This window comes from Peromyscus maniculatus, chromosome 16 (assembly GCF_049852395.1).
Source record: "Peromyscus maniculatus bairdii isolate BWxNUB_F1_BW_parent chromosome 16, HU_Pman_BW_mat_3.1, whole genome shotgun sequence".
Lineage (NCBI taxonomy): Eukaryota > Metazoa > Chordata > Mammalia > Rodentia > Cricetidae > Peromyscus > Peromyscus maniculatus.
The window spans coordinates 58,590,291-58,606,199 of NC_134867.1; the positions used below are offsets into that span (position 1 = coordinate 58,590,291).

Here is a 15,909-nt window from a genome sequence, read left to right on the forward strand (position 1 = left end):
GCAGGCTTCTGGCAGCCCCCTCAAGGGAAAACTTCCAGTTAAGCCCCCTCCGGTGTTTTCCGTGGTACCTGGAGGCACAAAGAAGGAGGGTCAAAAACAGAAAACCGGTGGAATCCATTTCTGCCTTTTCTCTTTGTTCACGTTTGCCTTGCGGCTGGCTTGGAAGGAGGGTGAACCTGCTTAGCCTGTTCCCTGGCCCCTCTATCAACAGAAGCTTCTTTTCTGGCCTGGCTGTTTGGTCTGAGGTTGCACATCCTGGCGGCTCTGGACCGCAGAACCGCCCACTGTTAGCTGCGGGATCTTTCCCTCTGTAAATACATGGCTTGTTTTTCAGAGTTCATGGGCACACCTGAAATCTCAGTACCCGGGAGGTAGAAATGGGAGGATTAAGGGGTTCAAGGTCAGGGCTCGGGAGATGGCTCAGCCGTTAAGGGCACTTTTTGATCTTGCAGAGACCCTGGGTTCAATTTCAGTTACAACCATCTGTAACTCCATTCCAGGGGGACCCAATGCCCTCTCTGGCCTCTGTGGGAACCAGGCACTCATGTGGTGCACATATATGCGTACAGACAAAACACTCATACACATAAAATTGAAAGAAATCGAAATATTTTTTAATTAAAAAAAGACAGTTCAAGATCACCTTTTAGCTATTAGGCATGTTTGAAGTAAGCAGATGAATGATCGAGCATTTGCTTAGTGTGTAAGAAACCCTACGGTCACTCCTAACACCAAGGAGGGGACAAGCCAATGTTTTTAAGAGGAGAACTTTTCTCGGAGTCACTAGAGAGATGACTTAGCAGTTAAGAGCACTGACTGCTCTTCCGGAGGACTAGGGTTCGATTCCCAATATGGTAGTTTACAACCCTTTGTAACTTCAGTCTCGGGGAACCCGATGCCCTCTTCTGGCCTCCACAGGCACTGCAAGCCCGTGACGCTCTGGCATCCATGCAGGTGAAAACACCCATATGCATAGAAAAACACCACACATGTAAAGTCAAATGTTTGAAGAGGGAGGGAAATTGTGTGATTAACCAAAGATACAAAGGTCTTTTTCCATGCTCCTTTATTTCTTTACTCATTCATTTATCTATCTCTCTATCTGAGACGAGATCTCTCTATACAGCCCTGGCTGCCCTGGAACTCCCTGTGTAGACCAGACTGACTTTGAACTCACAGAGATCTGCCTGCCTCTGTGTACTTCTGTGTTCCAAATGCTGAGGGGTGTATAAGCCGGGCGGTGGTGGCGCACGCCTTTAATCCCAGCACTTGGGAGGCAGAGGCAGGTGGATCTCTGTGAGTTCGAGGCCAGCCTGGTCCACAGAGTGAGTTCCAGGATAGGCTCCAAAGCTACACAGAGAAACCTGTCTTGAAAAAAACTAAATAAAATAAAAAGGGGGGAGTGTGTGTGTCACCACACCTGTTCCCTCCTTTATTTCAAACCCCCTTAAATATACTTGTAAACTCTAATTCATTGAAATAATAATAGGCCGGGAAAACGACTAAATGGTTCAAATCTCTTTGGTGATTTAAAGAGACAGTAGTTGGAATAGTAACAGAGTCCATGGATACTGGTGAGGAAGGCCCTGTTCTGAAAGGGCGAGCAGATCACAAACTGCCATCTTTTGTCATGTAATCCTCACAGCCACCATGGGAGATAAGGCGATGTTTCACAGAAAACCCCGAGTCGAGAGACCAGCTCATAGAGCCTTGGCAGATACCAAAGCCCTTTGCCTTATATGGCAGGTCTGTGAAGGTCCCTGTCGGTAGTCTGCTGTCCATGTCTGTCTTAGTTTTATTTATGTTGCTATGATAAATTACCCGGACCAAAAAGCAGCCTAGGGGAGAAAGAGGTTGATTTTATCCTATGATCCCGGGTTACCACCCATTATTGTGGGAGAAGTCCAGGTAGGAAGTTCAAGCAGCTTGTCACACCACCCACAGCCAAGAGCAGAGAGCAACCAATGCGTACGTGTGTGCTTGCTTGCCCGCCCAGCTCCATTTGCCCATTCTCATACAGTGTGCCCCTGCCTAGGGAATGGTGCCGCCCACAGCGGGCTGGTTCTTTCCACGTCAATTAACTTCAGACACCTCCCACAGGTAGGTCCACAGGTCAACCCGGTGTACACAATCCTTGTCGAGGCTCTTCCCAGGTGACTCAAGGCTGCGCCAAGTTGGCAGTTAAAGCCAACCCTCATGCCACCCAATCCTTATTCAACTCCCTGGGTTGCAGGAAACTGAAAACACACCTGCAGCATCTTCGGTGGAAAGGGGCAAAGAGCTCGAGCCGGGAATACCGGGAGAAGTGCTGTGCACGCTGCCAGAGGGCCCTGGGCCTGGTGCTGAACCGCGGGGCCGTGTGCCAGGGCTGCAGCTACCGCGTGTGCTCCGAGTGCCGCGTATTCCTGCGGAGGACTCGCACGTGGAAGTGCACAGTGTGCTTTGAAGACAGGTAAGCATGGTGGGTAGGGTGTGTTATGTGAGTGTGTGTACACGAGCACACAGATGAGCGTTCTGTTCCTCCTCTGACCCAGGATGCAGGGATGGTCCAGAACCATCCTGGCTTCAAGCTCATCAGGTGTAGCCGTCATGCCCCAGTCATCAATAGATGCTTCCTGAAAGCATCATACCCAGTCATCAATAGATGCTTCCTGAAAGCATCATACCCAGTCATCAATAGATGCTTCCTGAAAGCATCATACCCAGTCTGATCCATAGATGCTTCCAGGCTGCCTAAGACAGAGCCACTTTCTCTGCTTGGGAGGGAGATATCTTAATTAAAAAATGATTTTATTGCCAGGTGGTGGTAGTACACACCTTTAATCCATCCTGGCGCTCGGAAGGCAGAGGCAGGCAGATCTCTCTCTCTCTCTCTCTCTTTTTTTTTCCTGAGACAGGTGTATCTCTGGAAGGTCTACAGATTGATACAAGACCAGGCTGGCCTCGAACTTACAGAGGTCTGACTCCTGGGTGCTGGGATTAAAGCTGTGTGCCATTCATGTCCAGCCATAAAATGTATTTGGTGGCTGATGATGTCCTGACTCAGAATTTTCAACAATTTATTTGGGCTTCTCGACTAGTGCCTTAGTCTTTTTCTTTTTAAAGATAGGGTCTCGTGAAGCCCAGACTGGCTTTAAACTCCATGTATGTAGCTGAGGCTGATCTTGAACTCCTGATCGTCCAGCCTCCACCAAGTGCTGACATTGCAGGGCCACTGTACACCCAGCCCAGTGCCTCGGTGTCCTTAGACCTTATCCCCCTCAGGAAAAGTGGCAGGGGGTGAGAGCAGGAAGGTAAGGGTCCTGAGCCGCTTTCTCGGAGAGTGTTTGGAAGGAAGGGGGCTCAGATGCACAAATAGATGGTGACTCTTGGTTATATACTGAGTCTGCATCCATTTTAATTATTTGATGTTGAGGGTTTTAAACTTTTTTATGTGTATTTTACATTCATGTATATTTGTGCCCCACATGCATGCCTGGTACCCAGTAGACCAGAAGAGGATGTTGCATCCCCTGGAACTGAAGTTAGAGATGGTTATGAGCCACCATGTGGATGCTGGGAATTGAACCCAGGTCTTCAAGAAGAGCAGCCAGTGCTCTTAACTAGTGAGCCATCTCTCATGACGCATTTTTGTTTGGTTTGGTTTGGTTTTGAGACAGGGTCTCTCTACATAGCTCTGGTTGGCCTGGAACTCTCTATGTAGACCAAGCTGGCCTGGGACTCAGAGATCCACCCACCTCTGCCTAAGTGCTGGGACTAAAGGTGTGCACCACAGCACCTGGTTGATGGTGAGGCTTTTAAACACAGAAGTGGTGTTTTTAAACAAGTCATTTTGAAACTTAGCACAGTTGACCTGAAGTCCCCCTGTCCCAAGTGAGAGAAGGTCATAGGTTCTTTGAGGCATGGAAGGGCACACCCACTTGAAGGAAGAGCACACATAGAGAATACCACAGGACTTACAGGAAGAGGTAAGTGTGGGGCAGATTGAAATCTGTGAATGAATTTGAAGATGTGAACCTGGAGAGTGGCCAGAGACTTGGGTCTGAAAGTAACCTGTAATGTCACTGCTCATGTTGGAGGGGACCCTAAAACAGATCATGGGAGATCCGAACACAGAGCAGCATTGAAGCTGCTTCCTTCCTAAACCAGGAGGGCTGTCTGCCTGGCCACCCTGACCCTTGTTATCCTGACAGCAAGGCCAGATTTCCTGTCCCTTGCAAAGCTGAATGCACATCACTCCCTCGGCAATGTGCAAGTGGCTCCGCCCTCTCTGTTTGAACCAGTCCCTTCTTTTGGCCAGAGCGACTCATCTGTCTCCCCGTTCTGGATCGGTTGCCCCCCTTTCTTGGGCTTGCTGGAGTCACTGTCCTTCCGGCTTTTCTTTTTTCTTTTTTGTTTGTTTGTTTTGTTTTGTTTTTCAAGACAGGGTTTCTCTGTGTAGCTTTGGAGCCTCTCCTGTAACTCACTCTGTAGCCCAGGCTGGCCTCGAACTCACAGAGATCCACCTGCCTCTGCCTCCCGAGTGCTGGGATTAAAGGCGTGAACTACCACCGCCTGGCCCTTTCGGCTTTTCTTAGAGAAAAATGTGGGCCTGGAGAAGGGATGGATTCCAAGCCATCTCTAGACAGGTCCAAGGACTTGCTCCCCCACTCAGCCAGGCACCTGGCTTTGATGTCCACATCAACCCTAATCAAGGAAATAATGAACGCTTAGCAATGTTTTCCCATCTAATAGTTAACAGCAAACTAAAAATCAAAACAGAGGGTCTGGGCTGAGGCAGTCTCCTAGGGAGGGCACTGTGTTGAAATCTCTGCCCTACACGGCATCATGCGCGGCATTGTAACTTGACCCACTCAATACACAAAACGTCGTTTCTGTAACCCCCAGCTTCCTTATTTCGAAATAAGGATGTTTTTCAAAATACCTGTGATAGTTGCATCACCCCAGGTAGACTCGTGAAGGAAGCCGCGTTAGAAGAACCAAAGTGGGTTTACAGTGACTCAGGCTTTCTCTCACCCCACTTTGCCCACTTCGCACTCCCCACTCCCGTCCCCAGCTTTGTCCCCACGGGGCCACCGTCCAGTTTCTGGGCTGCACCAATCCTGAGCCCTTGCTGAGCTTAACTGTCGTCGTCCCCTCCCCCCCCCCCCATATCACAGAGTGGGACCTGGGAACGCGTCTTAAGTCCATTCATGTTTCTTTCCCCTACTTTTCCCTCAGTACAAAAATAAGAACTGGATGAGGAAAGTGGGTTTTTCAAATCAAGAAAGAGGGAGGCTTGGGGGTACCAATGAAAAGTGTAGGAAGAAGGGCCAGAGCGGTGGACTTCTGTGAGCTCCAGGACAGCCAGGAGGACTACATATGGAGACCCTCTTTTTAAAGAACGACATACAACTTAGACTCCTGCCGAGCAAAAGGCCTGTGCAGTGTGCTGGCTGGGGCTGCTGGGGCCCCAGGAGACATTTGGAAGACGGCATCTTCCTTCAGGGCAAGGTTTCTCTTGGAGATCTGCCTGGTGCTGAGAGCCCCAGAGCTCAGGGCAGGGAAAGATGAGGGACCCAGGCTGACTCAGTTGGCAGTGACCCCCGGACCATCACAGTGGGAGAGTACTTTCAAGCCTTCTTGAAAGCACACCTTAAGGGTGGCTACTGCTGCTGTTCACACTTCAGAGCGGGTGCTGAAGCAGAGGACGATGTAAAGTAGTGTAGAGCCTGGAGCCCAGACTCCCCTTCCTCATTCCTGGCCTGCCTGCTGGACTTGTCCTGGGAAGCCAGCCTCCTAAGAGGCACATGGAAAGCCTCTGTGCTAGGCCACGGGGATTGGTGTTGAAGCTCATACTCTTTGCTCTACAGCCACAGCCAAAGGTCCGTGGCTGTGTGGTCTGCTGGCCTGAAGAAGTGGAAGACAGTGATAAATGAGCAACAGGAACTGGGTCTGGAAGTGTGGGTGTGTAATTGCGCTTTTTCCAGAAGCTGAGGTATGGGGGTCACAAGTTCAAGGCTTGCCTGGGCTGTAGAGCGAGTGTGAGACCAGCCTTGGGGGCTTGTGCCACGGCTAACCATGCAAGGCCAACAACTTAGTAAGGCCTGTCTCAATGTGAAAAATAAGAATGGCGGTGATAGAGTGTTAGCCTAGTATGTTCGCGGCCTTCAGTCAACACCCAGTACAACTTTTAAAAAGTGTAGTAGAAACGCTGTTGTAATGCAGGAGGCGGATGGCAGGGATGATAGGGAACTTGAGGGGTCATTCAAAAGGGGGCTGGGCTCTAGTGAGCCAAGGAAGGAAGGAGGAGGCGTGGTCCTGAGTCTGTCAGACCGCCTGGCTTGTAGAGGTGGATTGTAGGGTATCGGAAAGCAGAAAGAAATGGAGAAGTGAGGGGGCAACAGGAAGACTTCTGTAGACAAAGACAAGGTAGAAAGGACTTCAGAGGGTCTGGTCCACCTGTTGGAAGTTGCTTTCCGGAATGAGGAAGGATGCATGGTCGTCGGCAGGAGCTGATGAGAAGGGGTGATTCCAGCGGGAGGGGATTGACTCCAGGTGATGAGGAGCTGATGAGAAAGGCGATTCCAATGGGGGGGGGGGCTGATTCCCAAGGAAGAGCCAGATGCCGTGGGAAGCGTGTGATTTCAACAGTAAAGGTGATTCTATGAGAGGAGGTGTGTTGTTGGGGTTTTACTCTTTTTGGGGACCCACCACCCAGCTCCCAAATGAATCACACACAGAGGCTTAATTATGAATGCCTGGCCTTAGCTTGGCTTATTTCTAGTCAGCTTTACTTAACTTTAAATTATCCTGTCTACCTTTTGCCTCTGGGCTTTTCCTGTTCTGTTATTTCTGTAAATCTCACTCCATGGCTTGCTGGGTGGCTGGGTGGCTGGGTGGCTGGGTGGCTGGCCCCTGGAGTCCTCCTCTTTCTCTTGCTCCTTCTTCTCCATCTCTTTTCCTCTTCCCAGATTTCTCCCTCTATCTATTCTCTCTGCTCTCCAGCCCTGCCCATCCTTTCTCCTGCTTCACTATTGGCCGCTCAGCTCTTTATTAGACCATCAGGTGTTTTAGACAGGCACAGTAACACAGCTTCACAGGGTTAGACAAATGCAGCATAAACAAAAGTAACACACCTTAAAGTGATATTCCCTAACAGGGGTGGTTCCCTGGGGAGAGGTGATACTGTAGACTAGGGTGCCCACAGTTAAAAGGGGGTGATTTCAGTCACAGGAACACACGTGAGCAGAAGGAAGCAGTGTGAGTGAGCAGTGGCGCTAACCCTTGGTTTTTGGTTGACGTAGACAGTTCTGCCTTGAAGTGGTCCAAGGTAACAACTGTGGACAGGTCAAGGAAGCTAAGCTGCCGCGATTTGCTCTGATTTCCCCCCTTTAGAACCGTATAAGAAGTGAGATCAAATCCCTCGCACCTGAAAGAAGCCCGCTCACTTGTCTAAAGCAGATTTCTGAGGAGTTCCTCTTGGGCCGACCTTCCCGTCCTCAAACTGTTTGCTTTTGTCTACTGATTTGTAATTGAAACTGTAAGAAGCCATTTATTCTTTGGGTATTTGTGAGTTCACACTCTCTGCTTCTTCAGGGTCTTTCGTGGTGTTGGGAATGGAACCCAGGGTTACAGGCATACACTTTTGTCCCCCTGCTAACAGAGCTCAAACCTAGAACCTCAAGCATTTTGATCAAGGCCTCCACCACCGAGCTACACCCTCCAGAAGTTGCATGCCTGCGGTCTCAAGGGGTACTTGCTCCTGCTTCACACTGGGAGTGGGCTGTCGGCCATCAGAAAGTCAGTGAGCTACCGAGCTGCACCCCAGCCCCATGGGACCAGGGACAGCCCTGGCTGGATATGGCCAAAGAGCAAATCCTGTTTGCTTAAAGCATTATGGGAATTGTTTTACTTAGAAAGCAAACAAAAACTCCATTGTGTGTGGGGGGTTCTCATGCATGAACTTTGTAGATGACAATGTCTTGCTAAATACCAAGCTTCTGCTTGGACTGCATAGATTCAAACCTGAAACTCGGGGAGTTACACAAGTTTGAAAGTATTTGAATAATAAGTGTGTCCTGGGATTTTTATAGAACTGGAGCCAAGTGTCTTAGTCAGGGTTCCTATAGCTGCGATGAAACCCCATGACCAAAGCAAGTCAGCGAGGAAAGGGGTTGTTTGTCTTACACTTTCACAGCTCTGTTTGTTCATCATCAAGGAAGTCGGGACAGGAACTCAAACAGGGGAGGATCCTGGAGGCAGGAGCTGATGTGGAGGCCACGAGGGGTCCTGTTTAGTAGCTTGCTCAGCCTGCTTTCTTTATAGGACCCAGGACCACCAGCCCAGAGATGGCACCACCTACCATGGGCTGGGCTCTCCCCATCCACCATGGGCTGGGCCCTCCCCATCCATCACTAATTAAGAAAATGCCCTACAGGCTAGCTTACAGCCTGATCTTAGGGAGGCGTTTTCTCAATTGAGGCTCCCTCCTCTCAGATGACTTTAGCTTGTGTCAAACTGACAAAAAAAAGTAGCTGGTGCCGGGCGTTGGTGGCGCACGCCTTTAATCCCAGCACTCGGGAGGCAGAGGCAGGTGGATCTATGTGAGTTCGAGGCCAGCCTGGACTACAGAGTGAGTTCCAGGACAAGCGCCAAAACTACACAGAGAAACTCTGTCTCAAAAAACCAAAACAAACAAACAAACAAACAAACTAGCTGGCACCCTGAGTCTGAGATGGAAAGTTCCAGATTGCAGCAGATGCTACTGATGTTTTGGGAGTCTGTTTCAGATTGCTCAAATGTCCGGGACGCACCATCCCTGATGCCAGTGGAGTTTGAGTGAGTTTAGTTGAAAGTTGACCCTGGTTGACCCTGGGCATCTGATTACCACGCTCTCAGGTTACCCCTTATAGAGCAGAAATGATTGGCACAAGATTCTGGAGTTTATTAGAAGGGATTCTATTTGGTTTGAAATACTTTTTCCTTTTTGGTGTGTGCATGTACATGCATGTGTGTGCATGTGCATGTGTGGGCATGCATGTGTGTGTGTGCATGTGTGGGCATGCATGTGTGGGCATGTGCATGTGAAGGGCAGGAGTTGATGCCAGCTGTCTTTCTCCACCTTATATGTGGAGGCAGGGATCTCTCACCTGAAACCAGAGCTCATAAACTCGGCTATTCCAGCCAGCTTTCTTTCAGCCTGGATTCCCTCTCTCTACCTTCTGTGTTCTGGGATTATAGGTGGAAACATCACACCCACCCAGTATTTACATGGGTGATGGGCACTGAACTCCTGTACTCTGGCTTTTTGTGGCAAGTATATTGCCCACTGAGCCCTTGATTAAATTACTTTTTAGATTAGGATTTGGGGAACTGAGGGCCTCGACCATGCTAGGCAAGTGCTCCCTCACTGGCTAGAATACCCACCATTTTATTTGTTTATTTTTACATTTTGAGCCAAGGTTTCCTCAAGATGCCTCACCTGGCCTTGGTCTTGCTCTGTAGACCAGGCTTGAGCTTCTCATCCTCCTTCATCAGCCTCTCCCATAGGGAGTCCACGTCTGCATCACCAGACCCTGCTAGGTTGGGAGTTGGATTGGATGTAAATGTGTTCTTTTTTTTTTTGGTTTTTCGAGACAGGGTTTCTCTGTGTAGCTTTGCGCCTTTCCTGGAGCTCACTTGGTAGCCCAGGCTGGCCTCGAACTCACAGAGATCCGCCTGCCTCTGCCTCCCAAGTGCTGGGATTAAAGGCGTGCGCCACCACGCCCGGCGTAAATGTGTTCTTACAAGATGGAATATTGTGTTTTCTGCATGGAACAAGAGGAATTTTATTGAAAATCAAATGTTATTTTTTTATTTTATTTTTTTTTTATTTTTCAAATGTTATTTTAACAAAGGCCCTGCAACAAATATGTTTCCTATTGAAGTAAAACTTCCCGGAGTTTAGAAAAATCTCTAAATTACAGACTAACCCTCAGTATTTCCATAATTTCATTGTTTAGACAAAATCCTGAATTACAACTTTCAGTCCACAAAGACAGATAACCCCCTGAGAGAGTGAAATACTTCACATTCGCTGTTGTTGGCGATCACGGTGCTTCTGTGACGAGAGGACCGGCCTTCTGAAAGACCGAGGAAAGTGACGGCCGAGAGTGTCCAAGCAAGGCTTTCACTCGGTTCTGAGACTAGAGTTCACTTCCCTCACTGCCCATCTTCTGTTCCGAACTTGATAGGCTTTTATCTAAAGCTCACCTTTAACACTGTGGATGGAAATGGCGTTTGTGCGTGCTGCTTGGGGGCCGTGTGCTGGGGGTGGAACCCAGGGATTTTTGTGAGCTAACAAATCTTCCACGGAGCTACCTCTCCAGATCTGTGTGTTTCTCATGCTGCATAAACAAGTCAGATATGTTGTGTAAAGTATCTCACATAGCCAGACATTAGCCAGGAAGAATTCCTAACAGGCAATGTTAAGTCTAGTCCTCGAGCTATGGCACATGCCATTTCATGTGGACTATGTTTCTCGGCTGAAGAACAGGGAAATTAGTTACAGGATTATGATATTTTATTCGAGTACAAAAAGAGAGGAAAGAGTCTTAATATTCTTTGAAGTCTTGAAGCCCAAGCAGAGAGTGAAAATGCAGAAAATGACAGAATGCTTCTGTGTGTCTGACTTGGGAGGGTGCATGTTTGTGTATGTGTGCGTGTCTGTATGTCTAAGCAAAGGCACGTGTGTGCCACGGTACACATTGGAACTCAGAGGACACAGCCCTAGGTGTTGGTCCTCACCTTCCACCTTTTTATTTTAAATGTTTGTTTTTAATTGTGTGTGTTTAGGGTATGTGCACATATATGTGTTGGTGCCCTCAGAGGCCAGGGACATCAGATCCCTTGGGAGCCAGAGTTACAGGCAGTTGTGAGCTGCCTGATGTGAGTCCTGGGATCCGAACCCGGGTCCTCTACGAGAGCAGGCTGCACTCAGAACTGCGGAGCCAGCTCTCCAGGCCTGTCTTCCACCTTCGTCTGAGATGGGATTTCTTTGATTTCACCACGGTGCATGCCAGGGTAGCTGGCCTTCGAGCTCCTGAGAATTCCGCCTCCTCTCATCTGGCCGTTCCTGGAATTGCAGGCTCCCGCTGTCACATCTAACTTCATGTGGGGTCTAGAGATCCGAACTCAGATCCTGAGACTTGTGACACTGACTGTGTCCACTGAGCTCAGCACTGGAATACTTTTTTGGTGCTTACTAAAGAGAACACATTGTTGAGACAGGGCCTTAGTAGGTAGTTCAGGCTGGCCTCAAACTCAAAATTCTCCTGCCTCCACCTCTTGAGTGGTAGGACTAGCAGGCTCATGCCAGCATCCCCAGAAAGAGAATGCTTCCATGCAGTTGTGTGCATCATTCTTGTGGAAGGTCGGGCTCATTCTGTGGTCAGCACTTGATTGCAGTTCTTGCCTTTAAAACCCTTTGGAGAATTAGTGAGCTCTTTATTTTTATGATGTCTTTGGTTTGTACTCTCCGTGGTCATCTGCTTACTTCAGCTGGAGCCCGTCACCATCCAGGAGGCAGTTTATCCAGGCTGGCACTTTGCATGGTAATCAGGTCAAGTGCTACCCTGGTGTGCGCTCAAGGTCACAGAGGGCTGGAGTTGAGAGTCTGGGCAGCTGGGTGGGGGTGGTTATTTCTGCACATTATGCTTTGATAAGGATTTCCATAATAACGTATGCATGTCCGCAAGACACACCAGAGTGTATTCCCAAACCAGCAGACGTCATACGCGACGTGCTGATTTCAGATGACTCAGCTCCCACCCCGGTCCATTGATACACAGCTATTTCAGTACTGTCTTGAATGAACCTCTTTTATTTTGCAGAAAGAGGGCTGCCCTGGGGTTCCTGTCCAGTCATACAGCTGACCTTAGGCTGCTATGTTCTGAAGTCCCGCCTACGCTGAAGTGCTTCGGTGGCGTTCGGATTAGATTCTGGAATTTCTTTTGATTCAAATGCATACTTACTGGTTTTCAGAAACCAACAATGTGCCCTTTTCCTAAGAAAGCAGTTGGGTCTGCCAGTTTCCCCATAACTGCCTGCTCTCCACACGGTTACCCATAATTACCCAGAAGACTGCATTTCCCAAGCCAAGGGACTTGAGTGTGCCTTCCAAAGGCTTCCCCATCTGTGGTGACCTCACTGGCTTTCTAATCCTGGGTCTTGCCCTTTTAAACAAGAAATTCAATAAATGCCTCCTTGTCTTCTGGAATGTAATATTACAGAGACATCTGAAGGAGTTTTATCACTTGCTGTTTACGCTCTAGAAATATCCCCATCTTGTTAGGGTTTCTATTGCTGTGAAGAGATACCATGACCATGGCAACTCTTATAAAGAAAAACATTTAACTGGGCTGGCTTACAATTTCAGAGGTTTAGTCCAGTACCATCATGGTGCAACATGGTGGCATGCAGGCAGACATGGTGCTGGAGAAGGAGCTGAGAGTTCTACATCTTGACCTGTAGACAACAGGAAGTTATCTGAGACACGGGGCATGGCTTGAGCATATGAGACCTCAAAGCCTACTTCCACAGTGACACACTTCCTCCAACAAGACCACATCTCCTAATAGTGCCACTCCCCACGAGTTTATGGGGGCAATTACATTCAAACTCCCACAGCCCCCTTCCCAGTCCTTACAGTTAAAAAGTGTCTGGGAAAGGGGGTCTTTCCTCTTGATCCTTACCGACCAAGGGGCACACTTTTGAACTCTTGGTTTTTCAGCCTCTTGAATTTGCCCGTTTCTAAGCCAACATTTTCTTCTCTTCAATTTGATTACCACCCCCCTTCTTTTCTTTCGCTAGGGATTGACCTTATTGCCTTGCACATGCTAGGCCAGTGCTCCACCAGCTACAGCCCCAGCCTAGAGAATAATTCTTAGTGAGCAACTTGGCTTCACACTCCATTTGTGTTATATTCTCTTCCGAATTTCTGTCTTTTCCTTCTTTTGTGTTCTGGGAAAGCAGCTGAACTGAGCCTCAGTTGGGACTTAGCTGATTTGGTCCTGCCTCCCCCCCCTCCCCCACAAGACAGGGTTTCTCTGTGTAGCCCTGGCTGTCCTGGAACTCCCTCTGTAGACTAGGCTGGCCTCGAACTCAGAGATCCACCTGCCTCTGCCTTCCGAGTGCTGGGATTACAGGCATTTGCTGCCGCTGCCCGCTGGTTCTGCCTTTTATTGGGCGTCAACAGGGCTCCCTGTGCGTGGGTCTGGTCAGTGTCCTAACCCCCTCACACACACACACAAACACACACACACACACACACACACACACACACACTGTCCCCTGCACTCTGCCCTGTGTCTCCTCGCTCTGGCCTGATTTCCTGCTGCAGTTTGGGGTTCTTTTGTGCAGAAGCAACAGCCATGTTTCTGAAAGCCGCTTCCTGTGAGTGCTTTCTAGTTGCCATGGTGACACTTGCTCAGCATGGTTGGTCCCCTGGTCTTGCAGGCTCCATGGATATTGCCTGTGGCATTTTGCCAGCTGCTCTTTGCTGTCTCCTCAAGACCTCTGGGTGAGGGCTGTGCCAATAGTGAGTGCTTCCAGCCTGGTGCTCAGTCCCTTTGGTAACATGAACTCCCCTTGAGGGCACCCTGCTATTGGCCTCTATCCACTTTGGATCCCACCTCATCCTTTCTTCCCAGGGTGCTCCCTGGAGAGGCAGGGATATTCATTTACTCACCAGTACACTGTGCTGGGACCTGTGAGTGTGCCTCTGGCTGTGATGGACAGGGGGCCTGGGGAAGGGACATGGGGAATGTTTACAGGAAGGGTTGATAGCAGCCTGATAAAATCATTGCTTTATCTCTGTCACAAGTCCCCACTCTGCTCATAGTTGCCTAGGATTTAATCACAAACATCTGTCTGTTTTCCTGTGCCAACGTTGAAAGCAGGTCAGCTGGGCTTGTGGACAGACAAACCCACACTACTTTGCCTCGCCACTGCAAAGCATCTTAGCTGCAGGGTTGTTTGTAGGCGAGTTTTTAACAGGGTGAATGCAGTCCGCTCTCAGCAGGAGTTAGAGGCCGGACGGGCCCACGCAGGAAACCTGTTGCTCTGTTTCACAGCAGTCCATTGCTTAATCCGGAATTCCTGCATCTTGAGCATCTGGCAAGTCACCAGGGTCTCTTTGGGGTGTCCTTCAGGCTTCTTCGCCCTCAGGGCTTTAGTCAGAGAGCAGACCTGCAGGGATGCGCAGCTTCAGGCAGTCAAAAGAATTCTGCAGACGCAGATCCACTCATCTTCCACCTTTTGTCAGCTCAACGGTGGAATCACCTTCAGCATCTGGGGGGGCGGGGGGGAGGGCATCACATCCACCTTCTCGGCGCATAAAGCATAAATGTAACTGCGTCCCCACTGCAGACGTAGCGGTCTGATGCACAGCGAAGATGCGCCCCTACACGTCTATTTAGTTCGCTGCTTGCTCGGAGTCATGAGGTCACCACAGCCTTCTGCGAAGCTCCTCCGGCCTCCTCCATAGCAAACACCTGTGCTGGAATTTGCAAAGCACGTTCAACAGTTGTTTCTCGTTTGCTAATTCGGTGTTAGCAGGGTGGGAGAGGATAAAGATGGATGCCGGGGCTGTGGAGAAGCAGAGTGAGCACCAGGTGTTCGATGTTTACAATTCCAGCCTCCCTCAGGCAGGGGACTGCCTTCCAGGAGCGTTCAGCCCGTGACTCTCGGGTTGCAAGAGTTTGTTTCAAGTGACATCTGGACACAACACTGTCATCTACAAGGACGACAGGCAGGTTAATTTTTGTCACCTTGACACCAACTAAAGTCACCTTGGAAGAGGGGACATGAATTGGAGAAGTGCGTCCGTCCATTGGATTTACCTGTCGGCAGGTCTGGGGGCCATTTTCTTGACTGATGAGTGATATGGGAGAGCCAAGCCCATGTGGTCTAAGGAAGCAGGCTGAGCAGACCATCGAGCGGGAGCAAGCCCGTCATCAGTGTTCTACTGTGGTCTCTCCTTCGGTTCCTGCTGGAGTTCTTGCCCTGGCTTTCCCTTGGTGATGGGCCGGAAGCCAGACAAGCTTTCTTCCTCCAGGCTGCTTTTGGTCAGTGTTTTATCACAGCACAGAACTCTCCTCTCTCCTCTCTCTCTCTCTCTCTCTCTCTCTCTCTCTCTCTCTCTCTCTCTCTCTCTCTCTCTCTCTCTCTCTCTCTCTCACACACACACACACACACACACACAACTCAATGTTTTTAGTAAGTTTACAATTTTATGTTGGGCCACATTCAAAGCTGGCCTCAGGTTGGAGACTTCTGAATGTGTGGGCCAAGACAATTCTTCATTCAACTGATCCAGAGACGTCAAAACATTGGGTGTCCATGGGCTACATACCGAGGGGTCCGGGGCAGGCCAGGTGGCTAATCCGCACCTGGAACTCCAGTTCCAACAGATCTGACACCTCTTTCTGGCCTCCGAAGTCACCAGGTATGCGTGTGGTACACAGACAGGCATACAGGCGTACATAAAATACAAAAATACTATTGTTGAAAAAAAAATATTTTTAAAGGTGTTATAATGGCTCACACCTGGAATCTCAGACGCTTGAGACGCTGAGGCAGGAGTGGAGCTATGAGTGTGAGGCCGGGCTGCAGAGTGAGTTCCAGGTCAGCTTGAGCTAGAGAGTGAGGCCTGCTCCCAACAGGACAATTCTGTTTGCTTTTCAGAAATGTGAAAATCAAAACTGGAGAATGGTTCTTTGAGGAACGAGCTCGGAAATTCCCAGCTGAAGGTAAGCGCTCTTAAAACTTTAACTGCTGTGAAATGAGCATTTCTAGTTTTAAAATATTTGGCACTGAATTTTTTGGTTGAAGGGAGGAAAAAAAAAAAAAACCTCGTGGTCTTGGAATTGTCAAAACATGAAATGACAG

The 15,909-nt window shown here is 49.2% G+C and overlaps 1 protein-coding gene across 3 annotated transcripts in view; it reads left to right on the forward strand.

The window, feature by feature from the left end:
• The window catches only part of Sytl3 (synaptotagmin like 3), an 80,093-nt gene that overhangs the window by 20,601 nt on the left and 43,583 nt on the right, over positions 1–15,909 (forward strand). For 2 of the 3 annotated variants that reach the window (XM_076552866.1, XM_006978043.4), the window contains 2 exons: positions 2,234–2,452; positions 15,706–15,770. In XM_076552866.1, the coding sequence (XP_076408981.1) occupies positions 2,234–2,452; positions 15,706–15,770 (284 nt within the window). Of the gene's footprint in view, positions 1–2,233; positions 2,453–14,987; positions 15,087–15,705; positions 15,771–15,909 lie in introns of those variants that run through there. The other variant, XM_076552867.1, reaches the window with a different exon arrangement.